At 39.7% G+C, this 24804-nt stretch overlaps 1 protein-coding gene across 2 annotated transcripts in view; it reads left to right on the top strand.

Moving 5' to 3' along the window:
• Positions 1-24804, top strand: part of CA10 (carbonic anhydrase 10) — a 520530-nt gene that overhangs the window by 77613 nt on the left and 418113 nt on the right. For both annotated transcript variants that reach the window (XM_003272273.2, XM_003272272.3), the window contains exon 3: positions 10093-10167. In XM_003272273.2, coding sequence (XP_003272321.2) covers positions 10093-10167 — 75 coding nt within the window. The remainder of the gene's footprint in view (positions 1-10092; positions 10168-24804) is intronic.

Raw genomic sequence — 24804 nt, 5'->3', positions numbered from 1 at the left:
ACAGATAAATAATAGTAAAAATATGGAATAGATTTCTATGAAATGTCCATCTCATGAGCTCATGACAGAACAGATGCATTCATTAGAGTAATGATGCTTCTTAAGTTGCCTGTTTGTCAGAAGTCAAAATTATATTTAAATGGTTAACATTATTTTATTATGTAGTTATCCTGAAAGTACCACCAGAATTTTCCTTTGAGAAATAATAATTTATACTTTTGTGGAAATGTAGATTGTTATAACATTTTTTACAAAGTAACTTAACATATATACTCCTGTCCCTTGACTCTGATTTTGGCTTACTGTGCTAAAGAAAGGTCTAAAAGAGGATGAGCGAGGGAAGCTTTGTACCTGAGAAGGTTAAGTGCAGTATTCAAACAACTAGATAACCAATAGGGCAGGAATAATTGGTAAATTATGGCACCTCTACTAAAAGAACTAGTATCTGTACATTAAAAATAAGAATGAAAAAACAAGACGTAATGTTTGGTGAAAGAAGCAAAATTATAGCTATCCTCTTAAAATTACAGAGATTAGAGGTAATCTTTTTGTCCCTTTTCTTTTGTGTTCCACTGTTATTGTTTGAGTTACACTCTTCTTTGAATTCTAAGGACCTTTTATCATTAAACTTATTCCAAGGAAATAATAGAGGATAGTCATCAGAGTGAATATTTCTATAAAACTTGTAAGTAACATTTATAAATGGAGGTTCACATGTCATTCTCCCTTTCCTAGATTTATCAAGCAAATATTTGTTAAACACTGTGCCAGTGTACCTATGATATGTGTTGCATTGTGGAAGACAAAGCACAACATTTTTACCCTTGAGACAGCTTTAATTTAGTCAGGGAGAGAGGAGTAATAGCAAAATGTACATTAAAAATATACAAAGAAAGTGTTGCAGCCATCAGGAGACTGAAGATGCTCCCGAACTGTTCCCTCAGTCTCCCTGGCCATCTCAGTCACCGTCAACATCTAGTCACTCAGACTAAAAAGGGTGGGAGTTTGCCTTGATGTATGGTCTTCACCTTCTCTCATCAGTTCATTACCAAGTCCTATCCACACCTCATCTAAATCTTACGATGTTCTATTTTCACTAGCACTGCCCTAGTTGAAGCCACCACCACCTTTCTCCTGGGCCACTACTTACCTTGTCCGGCCTCATTTTTAGCCTCTCTCTCCCCTGTATCTACTCTTATCACACCTATTGGCCACTTTTAGTTTTCTTAAAGAAGCCAAACTTATTTCTGCCAACTTTCAGTCTTTGAATCCCCCTGAAATACTACCACTGTTGATCTTCATGAAGCCAGATTTTTTTATTTAAATCTCTGATTAAGTGTCATAATTTCAGAGACCATCCCGGTCATACAATCTAATATGTTCTTCTAGTCACTTTACTACCTTGCCCTCTATATTACAGAGTTCTTTTCTCCAATTTTTCTTATATATTTGAATTCCCTTCTTTCCTTTTCTCTGTCTCCCTCCAGGAGAATGTATTAGGTTTATGCAAAAGTAATTGTGGTTTTGCCATTACTTAACAGCAAAACCCACAATTACTTTTGCACCCACCTAATAACTTCATGGAAAACAGGAACTTTGTATCCTCAATGCTTAGAACACTTACTGACAATCATAGGTACTCACTAGATGTTTCTTGAATTAATAAGAATGGCAAATGAGGAATAGACACTAAACTTCTGAAATTCAGGGAAGTGAGGGATTACAGTAGAGTTGGAATGATCAGTACACCTTTCTTGAAAGGAGTGTGAATTGGAGAGGCTTTGAGAATTGAGTAAGACCAGGTCAAGAAAAAGTAGAAAAAGAGGGAATTTCAGGGGGAAAAAGGGCAGAGTGAAGGTGTGGAGACAGTAATAAATGTGGCATACTTGGGGACAGCAGGAAGAATGACTCTTGTAAATTTTATGAGAAATGATATTAAATGTGTGGTAAACCCAAATTGCAGAAATTCTAGAATACTAGGCTGAGAATTAGCCATAATAGGGACTTTCCTCTTGATGATTTTCAACTCTAGTTACCTTTGAGCTTCTGTTTTTTATTTTTTTAATTTTAATTTTAATTAATTAATTTATTTTTGAGACAGAGTCTCGCTCTGTTGCCCAGGCTGGAGGGCAGTGGTGCGATCTCAGCTCACTGCAAGCTCTGCCTCTCGGGTTCATGCCATACTCCTGCCTCAGCCTCCCAAGTAGCTGGGGCTAAAGGCGCCGGCCACCACGCCTGGCTAATTTTTTGTATTTTTAGTACAGACGGGGTTCCGCCATGTTAGCCAGGATGGTCTCGATCTCCTGACCTCGTGATCCGCCCGCCTTGGCCTCCCAAAGTTCTGGGATTAGTGGCATGAGCCACTGCGCCTGGCCTTGAGCTTCTTAACAATAGTATCATGCTAAGCTTTTTAGATGAAAGTCATACAGGCTACCCACCATCAATATTTTTTTCGTATCTCCCAACACAAATATAATTTTGTCAGCTTGCTTAGGTCTGGTCGAACATGCAAGGTGATTCTAGGTTATACCCATCTTCTCTGCTTGGAAATAGTCACTTTGTCACCCATTAGCCAGTTCAATTCTCAATGATTTGAGTGTCCTGTCTAGTTTGTATGGCAAGTGGCGTTTTCACATAGGATGGAAAGATAGAAATGAGTTTCATCCTGTCTTGCGAATTCAGGAAAAGCAAAGAATGACAGAGATGTAAGTAGTTCCAGGTATGACACATCTTCCCCTTTGCTTTTAAATGAAACACATTGTGCTAAATAAAAGTGGGTTTGCTAAGGCTTTGATTTCCCTAGGCAGAGTGTCAGCTCCTGGTGCTCTTCCATCTGTCAAGCACGTGTGGGCCTGTCAACCAACTTGAAACCACTTTTGTTCACATTCCCACAGACCACAAATATAGGCGTCACACCCACAAGTCTTTGGATATAGACTAAAACCTCTCAAAGATTGTGTGAGCTGGACTGCAAGTTGCTATAATATACAACTTCACTACCACATTTATCAGGCATTCACCCAATATTTTTCTGGCACTTGTTATGTACTAAGCTTTTGCATAAATAATGGAATTTTTTTTTTTTTTTTTTTTTTTTTGACGGAGCCTTGCTCTGTCGCCCAGGCTGGAGTGCAGTAGTGTGATCTCTGCTCACTACAACCTCCGTCTCCCGGGTTGAAGCGGTTCTCCTGCCTCAGCCTCCCAAGTAGCTGGGATTACAGGCATGTACTACCACACCTGCTAATTTTTGTTTTTGTTTTAGTTTTTTGAGACGGAGTCTCGCTCTGTCGCCTAGGCTGGAGTGCAGTGGCGCAATCTCGGCTCACTGCAAGCTCCACCTCCCAGGTTCACGCCATTCTCCTGCCTCAGCCTTCCGAGTAGCTGGGACTACAGGTGCCCGCCACCATGCCCGGCTAATTTTTTGTATTTTTAGTAGAGACGGGGTTTCACCGTGTGAGCCAGGATGGTCGTGATCTCCTGACCTCGTGATCCACGTGCCCCGGCCTCCCAGAGTGCTGGGATTACAGGCGTGAGCCACCGCACCCGGCCAAATAATGGAATTTTAAAATAAGATATATTCTCTGACCTCAGGAAGGTTATGGTTAGGTGGAAAAGAATGATATGGAAACAGATAGTGTGGGGCACTATCTAAATGTTAGAATGTAGGACCACACATAATACAGAGAGTGCACAGAAGAAAAATACCTTCCGGGTGTCGTTAAAGTCAAGCACCTGAGGAAGGCCATTATCCCCGTTAGTCTAGTGAGTGCCATGCAGCTCAATGGAGCAGTCATTTATGTTTCTTCTGATGATCCATGCACTTCTCAATGTTCCTCCTTCCCACTTAGAACACAGAATTGGCCATGCTAGGAAAGACAGTGATGTCATGGATATGCATCCAATGTTAGAAGTACTTTTTTACCTTCCAACTTATGTTGTTTCCTGGTCAATAGACTTGGTACCTTCCTCCTTGAATTACCTCCTCCAGTGGAGAAATGCAATTTCTGAGGGAAACAACCATTCAGGGCTTCTACCATTACATTACAATGAAGTAACCATAGCAGTGTATGTACTCTGCCTCTCCTCTATATCTGGCTTCATCTTTGCTAGTTGTAGACCACTTGGCACAGGTATAATTGTACGGATCCAGGGCTTGGAAGCTCATTTGTGCAATGTGTGTGTTTATGGTTTGGTGTGTTTTGACTGATGGTGGAGTTTTATTAAGCAACATCCCTTCCCCAACTGGATCCCTTTGTGAGGGCTCTTCTGTTCCCTATTGCACCATTTCCTTCCCCGCCTCAACTGTGCTCTCTCAGATGGTTGCTTTTAAATCTTGTTTCCCACCAGGTCAAGAGACCACTGTAATTTCCAAATGGAGGTATTTCGCAGTTATGTTTTCTCTGAACCTAAGTTAGTTAAAAATTAGTTGACTTGGAGCAGTAAGCTCTGTTAATGATAGGGATTTACTCACAGGCCAGGTCACATCATCTTTGGGAAGTTTCAGTCTGGATCCAAAGACTTGTTGGTGTGATGCCTGTATTTGTGGTCAGTGGGAATATGAACATAATTTTTTAAGTTGGTTGGCAGGCCCATACTTGCTTCAGAGAGTTTATGGACTTGTGGGAAGAATAAAAGGGGATCAAGATACTGTTCAGGTCTTTATTGACCGGTTTGAAAAACCCAGCATGGGTTGTAGGCCTTGTTTATATAAAGCTCCACCAGCTTTGGTGGTTTAGCCCAATGGAAATTGGGTGGAGAGAGGGAAATACTCAATTTTATGTAGTTGCTGGTGACCAATTTCAGATCTGGAAAAGATTCAGTATGATAGATACCTTCTGCAGTACCTACTGATCAGATACCAGGCACATGTAATTAGAAGCCCATATATTTCAACATTCTGATTTTTTTTTTTTGTAAAGCAGCTCACTCCTGAACATTTAAGTAAGAAACAGAACTACATAACAAAAATCTTTTAGATCCAAGACAGGACTGAGCAAACTATGGCCTACACATCAAATCCAGCTCTCTGTTTTCATAAATAAAATTGTGCTGGCACACAGCTACACCCCTGCGTATTGTATATGGCTGCTGTTGTGCTACAATGGCAAAGTGGAGCAGTTGGCACAGAAATAGTATGGGCTTCAAAGCCTAAAATATGTATTATGTTGCCCTTTATAGAAAAAATTTGCTGTTTTAAGACCCCAACCTCTTATAAGTGAGGTTCCCTTCTCTGTGCAAGAAGGAATCACCAAAAAGCTTCTGTTCCATCCAGAAAGTTGCAAAACACTTTGCTCTTTCTTCATCCCCAACCATGGCTTCTTCAGCTATCCCATTCATTCAGAAGTAGAATTATGTAAGATAATTCTGCTCATTTGTATAAGAAGCCATTGGAGCAATGAACATTGTCTCTCAAAATCCTGAGATTCAGAGTTTCCTTTGGAAAATCATCAGTTCCCAAACTACCACAGTGAAAAATAAACCGAGAATAAAATTGAAATAGGTTTTTCCTTGCTATGTATATCTTTTCCTCTGGCAGTGATGACAATTTTTATTGTCAACACGATTTTTTTAATTAGACACCTGGATTTTTCCCAGGGGCTGGTTGCACATTAAAAAATTCTTATCCATATCTAGGCAAAGAGGAGCATAGAATGCTGTAAAAGCTCAAGCAGCTCTCTGTTCACCTGTTTGCTCTGAGGAATTCTCAATCAGCTCTTTGCTCACTTCAAATCACATGTAAACAACAACAAGATGACTACCAAGGATCTGGTGGGAGGTGTTAAAATAAGAATCCTGTATTTCTCTAGGAGATCCATCTATAATAAACTTCTTGTAGCACTGTGGCAGAACTTTAAATGAGGTACCTTTTTAAATGTGCCATCCCGTCTTTCTAAATTGCCAAACAGTATGAGGCCAGCCTGAGCATCCAAGGGAATTTGAAAACATTACATAAATCATCTTTATTTTCTTCAATTCCAGTCTGCAGCCATTAAATTTTGTAATTGATAGACATCAAATGGCTCTTCTGGCTGATTGATTTTTGGGGGGTGAATTTGGTTCTTCACAATGCACATCAAAGACAGCTAATAGGAGCTTTGCAGTTCTACTATTACAATAGGCTTTATTCAGATGGTCTGATTGTCTTATTACCTGCTAAAATCTTACATAGTTCTGCTTCTGAATGGATGTGATAGCCAAAGAAGCAATGATTGGAGATGAAGAAAGAGCAAAGTGTTTTGCAACTTTCTGGATGAAACAGAAGCTTTTGGTGATAATCTTGTCAGTTCCAATACTCTTACTTACCCAGGGGCTTCTTTCTTCTTTCTTAAATTGACATTTCAGTTCGACTGACAGGTTGTCCTTATAGGGGAGTGTGGAAGATATGCACATGTAAGAAAGAGAGATAAAAAGAGACTAGGAATGCATCTACAAATCTGAGAACCTAGTCGTCTTACTCAGGTTTTATTAGAGTTAGCTTTCCTTTTTTTGCCATCTTGACAACATGCATCTATGCTTTCTCTTTTTTCCTTACTGCTTTAACCCTTGTAGAAATGAAAGTTTCTTAATGATATGGTCAAATGCACGAAAGAGTAGAAAAAATATTTGAACATATAATGGGGTGGCAAGTGTATTTGGTATGACACTACAATTCAGATATATGGGAAAAGATGTATCTTTTGTCTACTTAGACAAAGAATTATCCTCTGATTAGTGTTCAACATAATGTTTCATTTTATCCTCTTTTAGCACATGTAAGTACTATAAATAGTACCTTTAGGTTAGTTACTGTCAATAGGGATGTCACTGTTTCTGGGGGAATATTTTGGAAATGGGTGAGGGCACTTAAGATTGTTATAATGAAAGAGTGGCAATTAGCACCAACTAAAGGGGGACAGAGATACTATGCTCTGCAACATATTAGATAGTTAGAAACAACGATAAATTATCCCATGTCCCAACAGACATTCAAGTGACTGGAAAAACTTTTATTTATTTGACCCTCCAATAAAACTCCATTTTGCATATGCACACAAAACATGTCTTACAAAGTTTTATTATACCTGGTTCTTTAGCAATGCAAAGATCACGTAAATCAAGAGAAGGTGGTACTTAATTACGTTTTAATCTTTGCCAAGAGTTCACTATTTTGGAAAACCACATACCATGAGAGCAATGCCACTTGTGGATTCTGGAATCTCTAATATAATACAAAGTTGTTATTTGTGTCTGTGTTAATCAGGCATCCAACTTCTTCATTTTATCTTCTAGTGCACCATGCCCAAGTATTTACATATTGAAATATATATTTTGTTTTACATTATGTTCCTTGTATTTCCCCCTTGTATTATAGTTAAAGCACTATATTGATTTTCTTTTTGAAATTATGTATGTAAATTAGCAATCAACAAGTTTTTTCAGTAAAGAGCCATGGAGGAAAGATTTTAGGCTTTGTGGGCCAAATGGTCTCTGTCATAACTATTCCACTCTGCCACTGTAGTGACAAAGCAACTCTAGAGAATATATAAATAAATATGTGTGGCTATTTGGCAATAAAACATTATGGACACTGAAATTTGAATGTAATTTAATTTTAACATGTCAAAACATTTTTTTCAACTCATTTTTTTTCAACCATTTAAAAGTGTAAATTCATTTTTAGCTCTTGGGCAGTACAGAAACAGGCAATGGGCCATATCTGGCTAGCAGGCACTAGTTTTCCAGTCTCTGTTCTAGTGTATCATACTCAAGCATTTTCACATTGAAATATATATTATTATAAATTACATTTATTTATAGTTAAAGCACTACATTAAATTTTTAAAGTGATGTATAAATACTGTAAAAAAATTTTCATAAAACAATTAGGTAAAAAGCTTAATGTAAAACAAAAATTGAGTGCTAAGTGGACATTTATTTGGGGTAATGAATCACATGCAAGAGAATGCAGCTTCCCCAATGACTGTCTCATAGAATAAAGACAGAAGGCTGGATTTATGGTTTAAATTGTTTGATGACAGTCAGCAATCCTGACTGGATAAAACTTGGTGTGAGTTTTTATAAAACTCTGAAGTTTTTGCCTGTGATAAGGAAAACCAGTCCTGTCTTATCTCTGATGCAAAGCTGTTAGGTGATGTTTATAGTTCAATACTTTCAAGATCTTAGAAATGTGCATTTTTCCCAGGCTTTAGACATTTTACATGTCTAGCAGAGCTAGGCTGAAGTTTAGTGAATTATCAGGGTTGGGGTTTGGTTTTGTTGTTGTTTTTTAGTAGGTTGTACTGTCTGTGAATTTTATTTAATTATAGTCAAGGCGAGCATTACAAGGTAGTTGTTTCATAAGAGGGCCATTAGATATCTGATCTCACTGGTTTCTAAGCCTTTGGGATTCTCTCCTGGCTCCTATGATGACTGTCTAATGAACTGGGGGAGAAGGAAGGTGAGTCAGGCAACACCAAGACCCAGAGGAAGAATCAGAACCCTTTCTGAACTCTAGAGAAATGTTGTCTACCCACTTGGGAATTTTGCAGCCATAACCAAACCTTGATTTGGTTTCTTGGCTTGGTTGGGTCTAAAGACCTCCTGGCTGACTTCAAATCTCCTTGTCTTTCCCTGGTGCTGCAAATTCCCAGAGTCTCAATTGAATCTTCCGCCTGACTCCCTGGTTGGACAGAACCTTTCCAGCTTCTGCTTTGAGGTCACTTCCTCCTTTGCATGCTGTCCCAGAGCAGATGCACTGGCTTCCGACTCAGCTGACCTCGGGATCTTCCTCAAGGGCTACGCAAACGTCTGAACTCTATCCACACCACAGGGGCAATAAGAATACCAGGAAATCCAGTATACTTTGGTGTGTCCATGCCTGAGATTTGTGCTGGGCAAATTTAAAGGTGTTATTTTTTCCAGATCCTTAAATAAGCTCTTTGTCTCTCTTCTATTTGTTTTTAAAGTCCCCTACGCCCACTGTCAGTTCCAGAAGGAGTGGGCTTCAGTTTCACTCATACTATGTCAGAAAATCTCCTTCAACCACAAAGATATAAGCCTCAGGGCTCTTCATATCATGGGAAGAAAAAGTATCTTCACTATACTATAAGAAAAGACTTGAAGCTAAACAGTCCAAGCTTATCTGGAAGCGAGAGAAATCTAGTAAATCTTCTCTCTATACAAAGCCTTGCATTCAAACCCATTGTCTTATACCCATTCTTTCTAACTCAGAATGATAAGTCTTTTCCCTAGAACTTTGAAGAGGAAGGCTAGAAAAAAAAAAAAACACGAGATTTAAAGAAGAAAAGAAAAAAGTGAAGGTTTAACATTAACATTAATAGTAGCCAAACTACAAATATGATTGATTCACGTATTTTCTTCCAATGTGTCTGGGAATTGAAATATGAATGTAGTTTAATAAAGGGATAAGCATACATTTATGTATCATGTATACTTTGGGGTTTGCATGCCTGTGTAATGGCATTGCCCCAATTCACTTGTCAACTGTCATGAATTCAAGGGTTTCCCTGAGGTCATGTCAGCATGAGCTTACAGATCTCCATGATATTTTCCAATATCTTGAGCCCTCTGCCCTTTTTGCCTGTGATGTCAAAACCCTCCACCCCAGTTATTTATATTCTTGTTTTCATTTTCCTGGGACCTAAGGAAAGCTGGCTGGGTATACCTTTCAGCCTTCTAGACTGGCTCCTTCAGCGAACTTCAGTCTCTCCCAAAACAAGGGTTCCATGGACACACATGGATGGGATCTGCCTCCTCTCCTCAATTTCAGCAGGGGCGCTGTGTGTGTGTGTGTGTGTGTGTGTGTGTGTGTATGGGGAAGATGACGAGAACAGGTAGCAGGGGACTTCAATACATAATTACTATCTAACATCAATTAAAATATCAGAGAACTTTCAATAAAAATTGTTATATTTACCCATCAATGATGTATTTGAAAAAAAAAAAAAGGAAGGGAGAAGGAAGGTTCTCTTGTAGTATGACTTTGGGGTAGAAGAGGATTATTTTATGGATATTCACCCTTCTTACTTGGACAGCTGGGACAGAGTGTTTCTCTACCATCATCTTAATCTCTCTTCTTTGCTTTTCCTTTAGCTCAACAGAATTCACCGAAAATCCATGAAGGCTGGTGGGCATACAAGGAGGTGGTCCAGGGAAGCTTTGTTCCAGGTAAGTACACATTAATTCTTTTATTTATTTATTAAAAACAATTAGAATGAAAGCTAGCATTATTTCCAAGGATTTTACATTGCAAAAGGTGAGGCAGTCTAATTTATGTGTGCAATGAATACTCCATCAAGACAAAGTTTGTTAAGTAATGGGCAATTAGAGTACTTTTTTTTCCATCTGAGCCTACAGTCTCAATGTCCTTCAGTCTATAGGATGCCCTCAGGGGCAGGGGCATGGATGATTAAGGGCCGAAGCTCTGTCTGCTGACATTTGGTTAAGTGAGGAAGAGCCATTTCTTAACATTAATGAAACAGGAACTATGAAAAGACTGACCATGGCAATGGAGCTGCTGGAACACATGCTGTCACTTTAGCAGCATCCATGGCCAGGACTTAGCACATCGGGCCAAGTATCAGCTAAAAATACCAGGTAAAGTGGATCCTGTCAGCATGGGGGCAGAGGACAGAGAACTGAAGACAGATTAAAGCAAGGATTATATTGTGAGTTTAGTTCAGAAGCAAGGTGGAGGGTCCCTGTGTCTCCTCCCACTACTCTTACCCTCATTATGGTCCTCTTGCTTTTAATGGTCCTCTTGCTTTTGCTGCTTTAGTAAAGAGAGGCAAGAGAAAAAGCAAGCAAAAGGCAAGGACAGAAGGGAAGGCAGGTGACATATTTCAAAGTATTTTTAACTGCTCAGATGTGAGAATAAGAAATAAAGCTCTCAACAGGAGCCAATGTGCAATCTCTACTCAGGCACTGAAAACAGAGGGCTGGAGATGTCAGTTGAGGTCTCTGTAGTTGGTGGCAAACATAAAGAGCAGAGTCCCAGGTCACCTCATTCATTCTTGGCTTCTATGTCTTCTTTTCCTGTCCTTCTGTAGAGTCTATTACACCAGCTGTGCAGAGCTAAGCAAGTCACAAAACCCCTCTGAGCATCATTTTTCTCATTTGTATGATGGGGCAATTATAAGTACTCGTGAGGCTTTGCAGTAGGAGGAAAGCAGGCATGGTAAGGGAGAGTGGGTGACCCAGGAAAAAGCCAACTGGCTGCCAAATAGCCTCAGAAATGAATATTATTAACTTGATAAATTTACTATGGCAAGTCTATTCTATGGCCCAGTGAACATAGAAACTGAACTTGATTAATTCATCTAGAAATGACCAGGTTTCTAATGATATAACAATTTAATTGGCACAAGCTATGTTCATGTGAAATAATATTGACAAGTGGCATTCAATACTTACAATTGAGGATGCCCCTTTTAAAGAAATAGAATGTTTACATACTTTTTTCCTAGGAAATCTGTTATATTCAGGATATCTCAGAAGTTACATTTATAATTATATTCTTGTACCTTGTGAGTATGGAATTAGAGAAATAAAGGGTATTCTCTCCAGGTAATAAGAAGTCTTGCTAAGTTAGTACTACCCCTAAAGAGAACATCGTCTGTAGTGATTGACATGCCCGTGGGTAGAACTGGGTGTTCACTGCAAAATGTTGTGTGTCTGCCTCACATTTTTCGATGTTTTTTTCTCTGTTGTCACATTCTTTCTTTAATGTGTTCAAGGCCCTATTTTGAGTTGGTTGTTGCTTCTAAGACAACCACAGGAAATAATTTTTATTGTCCCCTTATGTGTTGATATAAAAGAACTTAACTTTTCCTCACTCTCAAATTTAATTGAGATAATATGTGTAAACCTTACTACATGGGAAGCAGTAACATGTGCAAGTGTGATCATGGCCTCTGAAGTCAGACTTGATGGGACTTGAGTCTGGGTTCTGTGGTTTCTTGTTGGTAAGACTGTCAGCAAGTGACCTACCCATTCTCAGCCCCCTGGGTTCTTCATCTGTAAAATGGAGATAAGAACTAAATCAGCCTTGTGAGGTTTGCTGAAGATTAAATTACATAATGGAGGTAATGTGCGTATGGTAATGTCTGGTGTGTGCTGAGTCAGTATATGTCAATTGTTGTTGGTATCTGCTTGAGAAGAGGGAGACAATTACAAACTGGAAAGTGTAATAATGTGTGTAAGGGTTTCTCAAGATGCCTGAAACATGGGGGATGCTTGAATTTATAAGGTCAAGTGTTTCTACACAGTGGACAACTAAAAGATGACTTCCTCGTCCTCTGAATTTAACAGGTCTAAAGCCTTTTGTCTTTCTGGTAGAGAAGATTGGTATCTGATTATTCCACTTTCTAAACTTTTGGGAACTCCAACTCTGTTGAAAAGGATAAGAGTCATGAGAATTTGTGGATTAAGCAACTGAACCCGGGGCTCTAACATCTGACTCCAGATGACCTACTTTATCTGAGTGGGTACTTGTGGCAAACAATGGACCCCTTGCCTCTTATTACTTGACTATAAAGTTAAGAGTGTTCTTCAATTTGTTACTGAGATTTTTTTCAGGTTATGGATGTGTGAAATAGGAGAGAACTTGATATGACTGAACTAGTTTTATCGTCCTATAAGTTCCTCACTTAAGTGTCTAGAAATAATAGTCAGTTGGCATAACAGTTGTGAATCTGTGACTTCAACAAAGCTGTGGTGGATAAAAATATATGAGCTCTATAACAATGGTGAGTACAAGGTTAATTCAGCACGCAAATGCCCCACTTTGGTCAGTTCAATAGCATTTGTGGAGTACCTACCTTTGCTGAGCACCAAGTTTGGGCATTTATTAAACAGGTAACTGACACATGATTCTTACTCAAAGGTGAGCCTACAGTCTAAAGGGGAAGATAAGCCATAAATCCATGACTCAGGGTAACAAGGGCTCCAACAGGGTTTATACATGTAAAGGAGGCAACACAGTATTAGGATACTGCCTGCCTAAGTGTTGAACAGATGTTGTTTACCTGCTCAAACCTATGCCTTCCTCTGACCTCACCCACAGCTAGAGTCTGTCTTGCAGGCAGAGCCCTGACTATGCTTGCGTATTCACCCTCCATACCATCATCTACTCAGGTAAGGAGCCCCTTACCAGCCCCAGAGGGTGACTCTTGGCTGAGATTTACACCAACAATGGTGATTCTGGTCTCTTTCTTATCAGTAATTGGTTTAGACATTGTGATGGCTAATTTGGTGTGTTCATTTGGGTAGGTATGTACCCAGATATTTGACCAAACATGCCTGGATGTTGTTGGGAAGGTACTTTTTAAGACCAGATTAACATTTGCATCAGTCAACTTTGAGTAAAGCAGATTATCTGTATAATATATGTGGGCCTCATCCAATGAGTTGAAGGCCTTAAGAGAAAAAGACGAAGGTCCCCAAAGAAAAAGAGAATTCTGCCTCCAGAAGCCTTAGGCCAGGAGCAGCAATATCAACACTTCCCCAGGCCTCCTGCCTATTGGCTTACCCTGTAGACATCATCCTTGCCAGCCATCATGTGAGCCAATTCCTTAAAGTAAATAAATCTCTCACTGTCACCCCATTGTGTTGATTCTCTTCTCAGGAGAACCCAGAGTAATACACTAATACAGACATGCATATGTGATAAACAGTTCTATTCATGCCATGTAAGGAGAAGCCTTCTGAATAAACTTGGGTACAAAAGACACACTAAGATGGCAAAATGGAGAGTTGAGAAAAACTCATATCTTCTATGGCTCATTTAAGGGTTGAATTCACCATGGAACTGCCTCACCATTTATTGTGTTAAGTGATGTAACAAACTTCTTACTGCTCGAGCCACTTTGAGTCAGACTTTCTGTCACTTGCAGCCTAAAGCAGTCTTCCAGGGCCAGGCATCTCACTACAAGGCTAAAGGAAGAAAGGAAGTTAGAACTGAGTCTTGACAAGATTCAAGAGTACTCAAAGTGGAGAAGGGTGGGAATGTGAGGAATATTTGACAGCATAGGCAAAGAGGGATTGTATTAATGCATTTTCATACTGCTTTAAAGAATCGCCTGACACTGGGTAACTTAAAAAGGAAAGAGGTTTCATTGACTCACAGTTAAGCATGGCTGGGAGGCCTCAGGAAACTTACAATTATGGCAGAAGGCAAAGGGGAAGCAAGATACCTTCTTTACAAGGCTGCAGGAAGGAAAAGTGCTGAGCGAAGGGGGAAGAGCCCCTTACAAAACCATCAGACCTTATGAGAACTCACTATCATGAGAACAGAATGGGGGAAACCACCCCAAGATCCAATTACCTTCACCTGTTCTCTTCTTTGAAATGTGGGGATTATGGGGATAATAATTCAAAATGAGATTTGGGTGGGGACACAAAGCCTAACCATACCATACCACTTTGGGCCCCTCCCAATCCTCATGTCTCTGACATTTCAAAACCAATCCTGCCTTCCCAACTGTCATGCAAAGTCTTAACTCATTTCAGCATTAACTCAGAAGTCCACAGTCCAAAGTCTCATCTGAGACAAGGCCAGCCCCTTCTGCCTATGAGCCTGTAAAATCAAAAGCAAGTTAGTTACTTCCTGGATACAATTGGGGTACAGGCATTGAGTAAATATAGCCATTCCAAATGGGAGAAATTGGCCAAAACAAATGGGCTACTGGCCCCATGCAAGTCCAAAATCCAGTGGGGTAGTCAAATCTTAAAGGTCCATATGATCTGTTTTGACTCTGTATATCACCTCCAGGTCATGCTGATGTAAGAGGTGAGTAGCTCTGCCCCTGTGGCTTTGCAAGGTACAGTCCCCCTCCCAGCTGCTTTCACAGGCTGGCATTGAGTGTCCACAGCTTTTCCAGGTGCATGGTACAAGCTGTTGGTGGATCTACCATTCTGGGGTCAGGAGGATCTTGGTCCTCTTCTCACAGCTTCACTAGGCAGTGTCCCAGTGGGGACTCTGTGTCGGAGTTCATATCCCACATTTCCCTTCCACACTGCCCTAGCAGAGGTTCTCCATGAGGGCTCCCCCTGTAGCAAACTTCTGTCTGGACATTCAGGTGTTTTCCTACATTGTCCAAAATCTGGGCAGAGGTTCCCAAATTCAGTTCTTGGCTTCTGTGCACCTACAGGCCCAACACCACAAGTAAGCCACCAAGGCCTGGGGCTTGCACCCTCTAAAGCAATGGCATGAGCTATATGTTGATCCCTTTTGGTCACAGCTGGAATGCTGGTCACCAAGTCCAGAGACTGCACAAAGCAGCAAGGCCTTGGACTCAGCCCAGGAAACTATTTTTTTCTCCTAGGCCTCTGGGCATGTGATGGGAGGGCTGCTGTAAAGAGCTTTGACATGCCCTGGAGACATTTTCTCCATTGTCTTGGCTATTAAAATTTGGCTCCTTATGCAAATTTCTGCAGCCAGCTTGAATTTCTCATCAGAAAATGGATTTTTCTTTTGTATCAACTCATCAGGCTGCAAACTTTCCAAACTTTTATGCTCTGCTTCTCTTTTAAACATAAGTTCCCATTCCAAACCATCTCTTTGTGTGTGCATAAAATTGAATGCTTTTAAGAGCACCCAAAGTCACGTCTTGATGGTTTGCTGCTTAGAAATTTCTTCTGCCAGATACCCTAAATCACCTCTCTTAGATTCAAAGTTCCACAGATTTCTGGGGTGGAGCAAAATGCCACCAGTTTCTTTGCTAACGCACAGCAAGAGTCACCTTTATACCAGTTTCCAACAAGTTTTTTATCTTCATCTGTGTTAATCTGTTCTCACGTTGCTAATGAGGACATACCCAAGACTGGGTAATTTATAAAGGAAAGAGGTTTAATTGACTCACAGTTCCACATGGCTGGGGAGGTCTCACAATTATGGCAGAAGGCAAAGGAGAAACAAAGTCACATCTTACATGGCAGCAGGCAAAAGAGATTGTGCAGGGGAACTCCCATTTATAAAACCATCAGATCTCATGAGACTCATTCACTACCAAAAGAACAGTATGGGGGAAACTGCACCTGTGATTCAGTTATCTCCACCTGGCCCTGCCCTTGACATGTGGAGATCATTACAATTCAAGGTGAGATTTGGGTGGGGACCCAGCCAAACCCTATCACCATCTGAGACCACCTTAGCCTGCTGTATTTCATTGTCCATATCGCTATCAGCATTTTGATCAAAGCCAGTCAACAAGTCTCTAGAAAGTTCCCACATCTTCCTGTCTTCTTCTAAGCCCTCCAAACCATTCCAACCTCTGCCTGTTACCCAGTTCCAAAGTCGCTTCCACATTTTTGGGTATCTTTATAGCAGCACCCCACTGTCTGTGATACCAATTTATTGTATTAGTCCATTTTCATACTACTATAAAGAACTGCCTGAGACTGGTTAATTTATAAAGATAAGAGGTTTAATTGACTCACAGTTCAGCATGGCTGGGGAGGCCTCATTAAACTTACAATCATGTTGGAAGAGGAAGCAAGGCACCTTCTTCACAGGGCAGCAGGAGGGAGAAGAGCTGAGCGAAGGAACCACCAGATACAATGAAAATTCACTCACTGTTAAGAGAACAGCATGGAGTAACTGCCCACATGATTCAATTATGTCCCACCAGGTCCATCCTACAACATATGGGGATTATGGGATCTACAATTCGAGATGAGATTTGGGTGGGGACAAAGCAACCATATCAATGGGCAAAGTCCTGGAAGCTTGGAAGAGAATGTTCACTAGTGCAGGAAGAGCTCTGGGAATTAAGGCTTTGGAGAGCAGCAGGGGCCTTATTATGGAGGGCCATACCAACAGGGAGTTTGGATTTTACCCGAAAGGAACTAGAAGTTTGGATTTTTACCCTAAAGAATCAAAGGAGAGGTTGAAACTTTTACAGAATTCAAAGTCAGAGAAGAGGGCCATATGAGCTAAGATAGGAGCAGTGAGGCATCTGGGGAGGGTGCAGCTTCTAGGGTTAGGGACCTTGTCTCTTTCCACCACCTATCCCTCGTGGATATCCCTCAGGCCTTCCATGCACCAAGGGCTCAATGTTTGCCAAACAAACTTGGGTCAGAACAGACAGCAATCTTTGTTCCTTAAAGAAAAAGACAAAGGCTTGACTCAGGAGACATGGTCAAGGGCTGTTCCTCTACCTTAAATTGAGTTATAAAATAATAATAGTGCCAAATACATCAGTATAATCTGTAGTACGTGCTGTAAAGGGAAAGTACTCAAGGTTTTGAGAAGCCTAGTAGAAACAGTCTGAAGATAAGGAGAGCCTCCTTGTGTAATCTAGGAGAAGCTAAGCTAAGGAAGACATTGCTAGTGGAGAGTGGTCTTAGACCAGTTGTTTAAGGCAGAAGCATGAGCCTCAAGTGTGGGCATGATATGTATGAGAGACGGAATAAACGTCACTGTGGCCAGAGTGCAAAGTGACAAGTGCAAAGTGGTTGGAGATTGGGGTGGTCAGGAGCCAGCTCATAGATGGCCTTGTGGGCAACATAAAGTATTTGGATGGAGATCCTGGAAATAAAGGACAATTAATAGTTATAAGCAATTTACTCTTCCTCTGAGATCTGGGAAGCAGGGATTTCTGAGGAATTAGATCACCACTTATTCGGCAGCTTAAAGTCATAATACAGAATTCCTCTGAATGATTAATAGAGGAACTCATTGCTGCCATTTCTGATCAGCATTGGACCTAGCAGGCTACTTGGGCTCAGGTCAGCATCATCTGTTGCATTCTTTAAAACTGGGCATAAATGGTTTACCCAGGTCAGTAACCCTCCCAACATGCTATTTTCCATCCCTTTCTTTTTGGGTAGTTTTAAAATCTAAAGATTATTGGACAATGAAGGTAATTATACCCAACCACCTACAGGTTACCGCTGATGTCTGTTTATCAAAATGTCCATTTTTTTTTTGGTTAACAAAGTCTCATGGTTAGCAGAGGTAAGGAGTGTAAGCTCTTCTTTCTCCACAATACTCCCAAGAAAGAAATTCACTATGTGACCACCCCTTCCAAGAGACCTGCATTCAGTCTCCCTTTGATAAGCTGGTAAGCTTATCCTTCAATACATCCCAATTAAGTGATAGTTAAAGTAGTTGTATTAGTTTCCTATAGCTCCGTGTACTAGTCCTTTTTCACACTGCTATAAAGCTACTACCCAAGACTGGGTAATTTATAAACAGAGGAGGTTTAATTGACTCACAGTTCCACATGCCTGAGGAGGCCTCAAGAAACTCACAATCATGGTGGAAGGTGAATGGGAAGCAAACACCTTCTTCACATGGAGGCAGGAGAGAGAAGAAGCCAGCAAGAGAGGAACCGTTGAACACTTACAAAACCATGAGATTTCATGAGAACTCACTCACTGTCATGAGAACAACATGTGGGGAAACTGCCCCCATCATCCAATCACCTCCTTCTAGGTCTCTCAACACCTGGTAATTACAATTTAAGACGAGATTTGGGTGGGGACACAAAGGCTAACCATATCACTTTTGTAACAAATTACCCTAAAGTTAGTAGCTAGAAACAACAGATTTATTATCTTACCATTTTAAAAGTTGGACACACTAAAATCGAGGTGTCAGTAGGGCAGCCTGCATTATGGAGGCTCTGAGGAGAAATCAATCCCTTGCCTTCTCCACCTTCTAGAAGCCACCTGCATTACTCAGTGCAGGGTCCCTTCCTCGCATGGCTCCAGCCTGTGCTTCTGTTATCACATATCTTTCTCTAACTCTGACCCTTCTGCCTCCCACTTTTCAGAATGTTTGTGATTGCATTTGGCCCATCTGGATAATCTAGGGTGATCTCCCCATCGTAAGATCCTTGACATAATCATATCTGCAGAATATATTTTGCCATATAAGGTAATACATTCACAGGTTTTGGAGGATTAGAATATGGACATTTTGGGAAGACCATTATTATTTTTTTCATACTTACATTATCTCCAAAGCTAATGGAAGCACAATTAACCCATCACATGAACATATGATTTTGTAGTTGTCAATACTGGTTCACTCATGTTACTTCATTCAGCCCTTACAAAATTTGCACTCATACTCCCCTTTTTCCAGATGAGAAAACAAAGCAAGTTAGGTAAAGTTATTGTCTAAATTTCCAATACGGGTCAACATAGAAGCAGGTTTGTAAATAAGCACATTTCTAATCTAATGCTCTTTCCACTACAAATATGAATAAATCTGATTAACAGATGATACTTCTTGGATAGACAATAGTACTGTTCTGCTTATCTTCTAGAAAAAAATGAACTGCAGGCAAAAATAAAAGGCTATATACCAGATTAATCCACTGAAAACTCAACACAAACCTATCTTCTCTCTATACATGATCTAGCATTTGGATATCATTTATTATGTTTAGGAAGCCTTTCCAGGTGTCATCTTTCAAAATAATTTTTTTTATTTTGGAATGACTTTAAATTTACAGAAAAGTTATACAGGGAGTTTCCATATACTCTTTATCAAAGGTCCCTAATTTAATGTCTTACATTAGCAGTACATTTGTCAAAACTAAGAAACCAACCTGGATACATTACTATTAAACTAAACTTAAGATTTTGTTTTAATATCCGAGTTTTCCCACTAAGGTCCTGTTTCTGTTGCATAATCCAATTTAGGATACCATATTACATTTAGCCTTCATGTCTCTTTAGTCTCCTCTGGGCTGTGAAAGTTTCTTAATCTTTTGATTTTTCATGACTGGCAGTTTTGAGAAATACTGGTGAGCTACTTTGTATAAAATTCCTGAATTTCTGTGTGTTTGATGCGTTTCTTGATTAATCTGAGATTGTGAGTTTTGGGGAAAATTTCCCTGGAGATAGAGTTCTATTTGCATTACATCCTATCAGAGGATACGTGATATCAACATGTGTTTGTCTCATTTGTGACAACTTATAAAAAAAAAAAGACACGTATTTCTATCACCAATCGGTAAATGTGGAAGATTCAACAAGGCTAGAGATTGATCTTTAGTTGCAGAACAAATGAATGATGGAGTTGGACCTAGAGCCAGATCACTTGCATTAACAGGTAGTATTTCTCAAATTGGACTGTACTCCAAAGACCCTCCTGATATCTTACTTTATGACATCAATTGTTTTGCCACAAAATTGTATGTAAACCTTTGTGTTTGAGAGTAGAATTTTGTTTCAAGTTATCTTAAGAATAAAACTTGCATTTTAATGAGCCCTGTGGCATATTGAATAACTCTCTCCATTGGAGGTAGTCATTAACTGTGTAAGGTCATATTTCAGCCATTGAGTTTTCTTTTTTTTTTTCTTTAGCACTTTTTTTATTATACTTTAAGTTCTAGGGTACGTGTGCACAACGTGCAGTTTTGATACATATGTATACATTTGCCATGTTGGTGTGCTGCACCTGTTAACTTGTCATTTACATTAGGTATATCTTCTAATTCAGCCATTGAATTTTCTTGGGCAGGGAGTGTGTGTGGGGGTGAGCATACCAGTATTTTCCCTCCCCCGCCCCCGGACTTTGTTTTTGTTATCAATTGTCTTCCTCCTTTGGATAATAAATGCAGCAACGGGTTCTGGAAAATGCTCAGTGGCTTGTGTCTTCCACTGACCAAATGTGAGATCTTAGGCAAGTCACTTAGCATATCAGGACCTTGTTTTCCTCACATATAGAATCAGGGTATTGAGCTGCATGGTTTTCAAAGAACCATTCCAGCTCTGATATTTTTTGTGAGCTTGCTAAGATTGGTTTGGAAGTTATAGTTAGCAGCATTAAGGAATAGAATATTGATTTCATTCACAGGATAATTTTATTATGTTCTCAATATCAGTGTTTGTAAGTGGAGGCAGTGATGCAATTCTCTCTCTAGATTTCTGATTTTTCATCTCTAAGAGGAAGCAAGCAGAATTGATATATTCTCTCAGTATGAGAAGGTGATGTGACACTGACTCACCCTCAATTAGAAATACTTTGTTATGTTTTTTTTTCCCCAGAAATTGGGATGCATAGTGTGTAAAATTTACTCAGAGCCTGATGTGCCAGACACTCTGCTAAACACTAGGGATACAAATAAGAATAAATGACAGCTCCTGATCTTAAGAGCTCACAGTTGAGTTTAGAGACAGGCATGCAAATTAAGAGTTATAGTTTAGCTTAATAAGACATGTGAGACATGAGTGGTGGGATCCACACATGTGGATTGGCTGCAGAAAAAAGAAAACAACTAACCCTACCTCTGGGGTCAGAAAAGGCTTTGCAGATGAAGGCTTCTCTTGACATAGGGCTTAAAAGATGAATAGGCATCTGCCAGGTATGCAAGATGGAAAAGATCATTGCTGGTGGATTAAACACAGTGAAATCTGAACTACTACTGAATAACGGATTGAAAACTTCATGTAACCAGTAAGCAGTCCTATTTATCATTTCATTTATGAGAGTCCCTATTATTACCACACTTCAGAGCTGCATGGTGACTCAGAAGGTCATGCTTTGGATCCTACTCCATTGTATTCCCAACCATTTGATGGACAGTAATGTTTGAAAATCACCTAATGTCTCAGAGCCTCAGTATACTCATTTGTAAAATACAGACAATAATACCTGTGTCTCAAACATTTTTGTAAAAATAAAATTTTGTATTAGAGTTAGTCCGGCATCATAGACTATGAAAGTATCCAAATATATTACTATTTTTATTATCATAATTTTGCTTTAGGCTATTTAAAGTTGCATAAAAGCAGCCTGATCAGTTGTATCACTACTGAGTTCCTAACACATCCTTCTGATCCAGGGAGGCACGTGTAAGGCTTTTCAGTATGTGCCAACCACAGCGTGTTGTACTTAAAGACACTACCTCATGTAAGTATATATAAACCTGCATATATATTTCAGCACTGAGAGGGTTTGGGTCACGTTGCAGCCATCCAATATGGAGTACTCCTGTTGGATAGGCTTTTGTACCAATCCTTCTCAGAGGTTCATGGCTTTCCTAGTCACACCAGGAGATTTCTGGCCAATCAACACAAGTGGTTCTAGCTAATCAACCTCTTGAGAAGCACTTTGGAACTTCAGGACCTACACAGTCAGAAGTGCACAAAGGAAGGAACACAGGGAGTGTTCCATGCTGGGTGCAGGCAGTAAGAGTGTGCATTGTCTGGAGAGAATTTAATAATAGTAATGAAACCCACCGAAAGTTTGACCTGCTTTTTGTTATCCCCAGGTGCTGGAAATTGTAAAAATGCCAGTGATAAAATACTCTACTTCGAAAAAACTTTTGTTGGTCTAAGCTCTAAACAATTGCTGTAGTTACTGTTGAGTTTTAACAATACAATTTACCCTTGAGCAATGTGGTGATTAGGGATGCTGACCCCCAAGCCGCCAAAAATCCATGTATAACTTTGACTCCCCCAAAACTCAACTACTAAGAGCCTGTGGTTGACCAGAAGCCTTACTGATAACAAATAGTTCATCAACACATATTTTATATGTTATATGTATTAAATACTGTATTCTTACAATAAAGAAAGCTAGAGAAAATAAAATGTTATTAAGAAAGTCATAAGGAAAAGAATATATTTACTGTTCATTATGTGGAAGTGGATCATCATAAAGATCTTCATTCTTGTCTTCATGTTGAGTAGGCTGAGGAGGAGGGAAAAGAGGAAGGGTTGGTTATACTGTTTCAGTGGCGGCAGAGGCAGAAGAGGTAGATAGATGGGGAAGCAAGATGGGCAGGCACCCTCGGTGTAACTTACTGAAAATAATCTGTGTATAAGTCGACCTATGTAGTTCACACCCCGTGTTGTTCAAGGGTCAATTGCATGTTTTTATTACTTATTCTTTACTAAGCACTGTATTTTACATAGAATTTGATGGGGGAAACTCTAATTATTCAGTTAGCCTCCAACACGGAGGCATTCAGCTACATAAGTTTTGTTCCAAGAGAACATTTCAAAGGGTTCCACATTGGTGGAGCTACTGTAGGCCAAGTCGTGTCTCTAATCCCTGTTGTACTACATATTCCTGAATTTCAGCAGTTCATATAAAATAAACAACAGCACTATGATTGTAAACACAAAGAACAGAACTTGAATTACATCAACTATGTCATTCTATGTGACTATTTGGAGCTTTTATTTGTACTTAAAATCAGATATAGCTTTACTGAAGAGCAGTTTGGTTATCTGTTGATACTTTGTAAGGGTAAGTAGTGCTCACTGGGTTGTTGTATGATAATGGGATTGTTTACAGAATACACAGCAGGATGCTTTAACCTCAGGTTATTCCTCTTTGTCAAGTAGAAGAAAATCAAAGACAGCAAGACTATAACTCCCAACCAGGAATTCTACTTCTTATAACAGCAAAAGCATGACAGGGATATGCCTGTGGACACTTATAAAATGTAGTTTCTATAACAGTCTCAAAAAAGACAAACTACATAGCAAAAGCTTTTATGCAGCAAGTATCCAGCATGGGATGCTCTTACTTTGAAAATTTCACAACACAAGCAAGACAGCTCCTCTCCTCCCAGCCCAGCCTCAGTTGAAGGACCCATTTTGATGATCATGGCTGAGGTTAGGGGCTTCTTTCTCCCCACCAAACCACTTCATGACTTCTTATGAATAGACTCCATGGTGACTTATGATTTTTGCATTCCAATTCCAAATTGCCCTGCAAGCTGCCTTCTTCCCTCACTGAACAGAATTGGGTCATCAGTTCCTTCCAAGTGTCTTTGGCGCCTTTCCAATCACCAATGACTCTCATTTTGGACACCTCCTCTTCCTTTCTGGAAGAGTGCACATTTCTAGATTTGAGGGTTCCTTTGCAGCCTGCTGTGCCTGCTCTTCCTCATGTCACCTCCTAAAAGGTAGACTTCCTCAGCCTCTGCATCTGCCATCTCTTCTTCTTACAGCTTCTGTCAGTGGTCACCTGCTTTATGTGAACTACGACAAAATCTCCCACCCTAGTTCCAGTCACTTCCCAGTTACAACCTCATATTCCAAGAATTTGTTCAGATTTACCTCCCCATGTGAGCACCTGAACTTCACAGGGTGTAGTTAATATCAATTATAAATGCTTTTATATTTTATTTGAGGCTATCTGCCTTATTCTTGGAGATATGATGGCTTTCCCCTGAAGGATTTTTCTAACACTACATCAGTTTCCCAGAATTATGCCTCATTTTAAAGAGTTTTATATTCAGACCATGCCATTCTTGCATTTATTTTTACTAGGAAAATATTACCTTTTTATGGCTAATCAGGAGAAAATAACCCTTCATCTCATCAGTCTGAAACTGTATCAGTAATATATTATTATAAGACTTTTTATAATGTATCACACAATAATATATCAGTTTCACAATACATTTACACTCTTGATTTTTAATCAGGCATTTGGTGTTATGAAAACTACTTTTTCTTGAAGACATTCTTGGAGCCTCCAACATGCTGTTCTAATGTCAACTGATGGTTTTCTAACCTTGTTTTTCAGATATCACACTAAATTTGTTTTACTGCCTAGATTATTCTTTCTCATATATTGTGGTATACATTTAAATTCACTTTATGGTTTTGGAAACTCCATATTTCAGTTTTGCTTTGCTTTTTTCTTTTCATCAGAAGGGTATGTGAGTGATGAGTTTTCTGGGTCCTCAGGTGTCCAATAAAAGGTTTTTCTTCACCCTCACGCTTTACTGACAGTTCATCTGGTAATAAAATTCTAGTGTCAAAATTACCTTCCTTCCTTAAGATATTCCTAGGCATTACTCTATTGCCAGCTTGCAAAGAGTCTCA

Source organism: Nomascus leucogenys, chromosome 14, assembly GCF_006542625.1.
Source record: "Nomascus leucogenys isolate Asia chromosome 14, Asia_NLE_v1, whole genome shotgun sequence".
NCBI classification, from domain to species: Eukaryota; Metazoa; Chordata; class Mammalia; order Primates; family Hylobatidae; genus Nomascus; species Nomascus leucogenys.
Note: the sequence above shows the minus strand (reverse complement) of the source record. Positions and strands in the feature narration are given on the sequence as shown.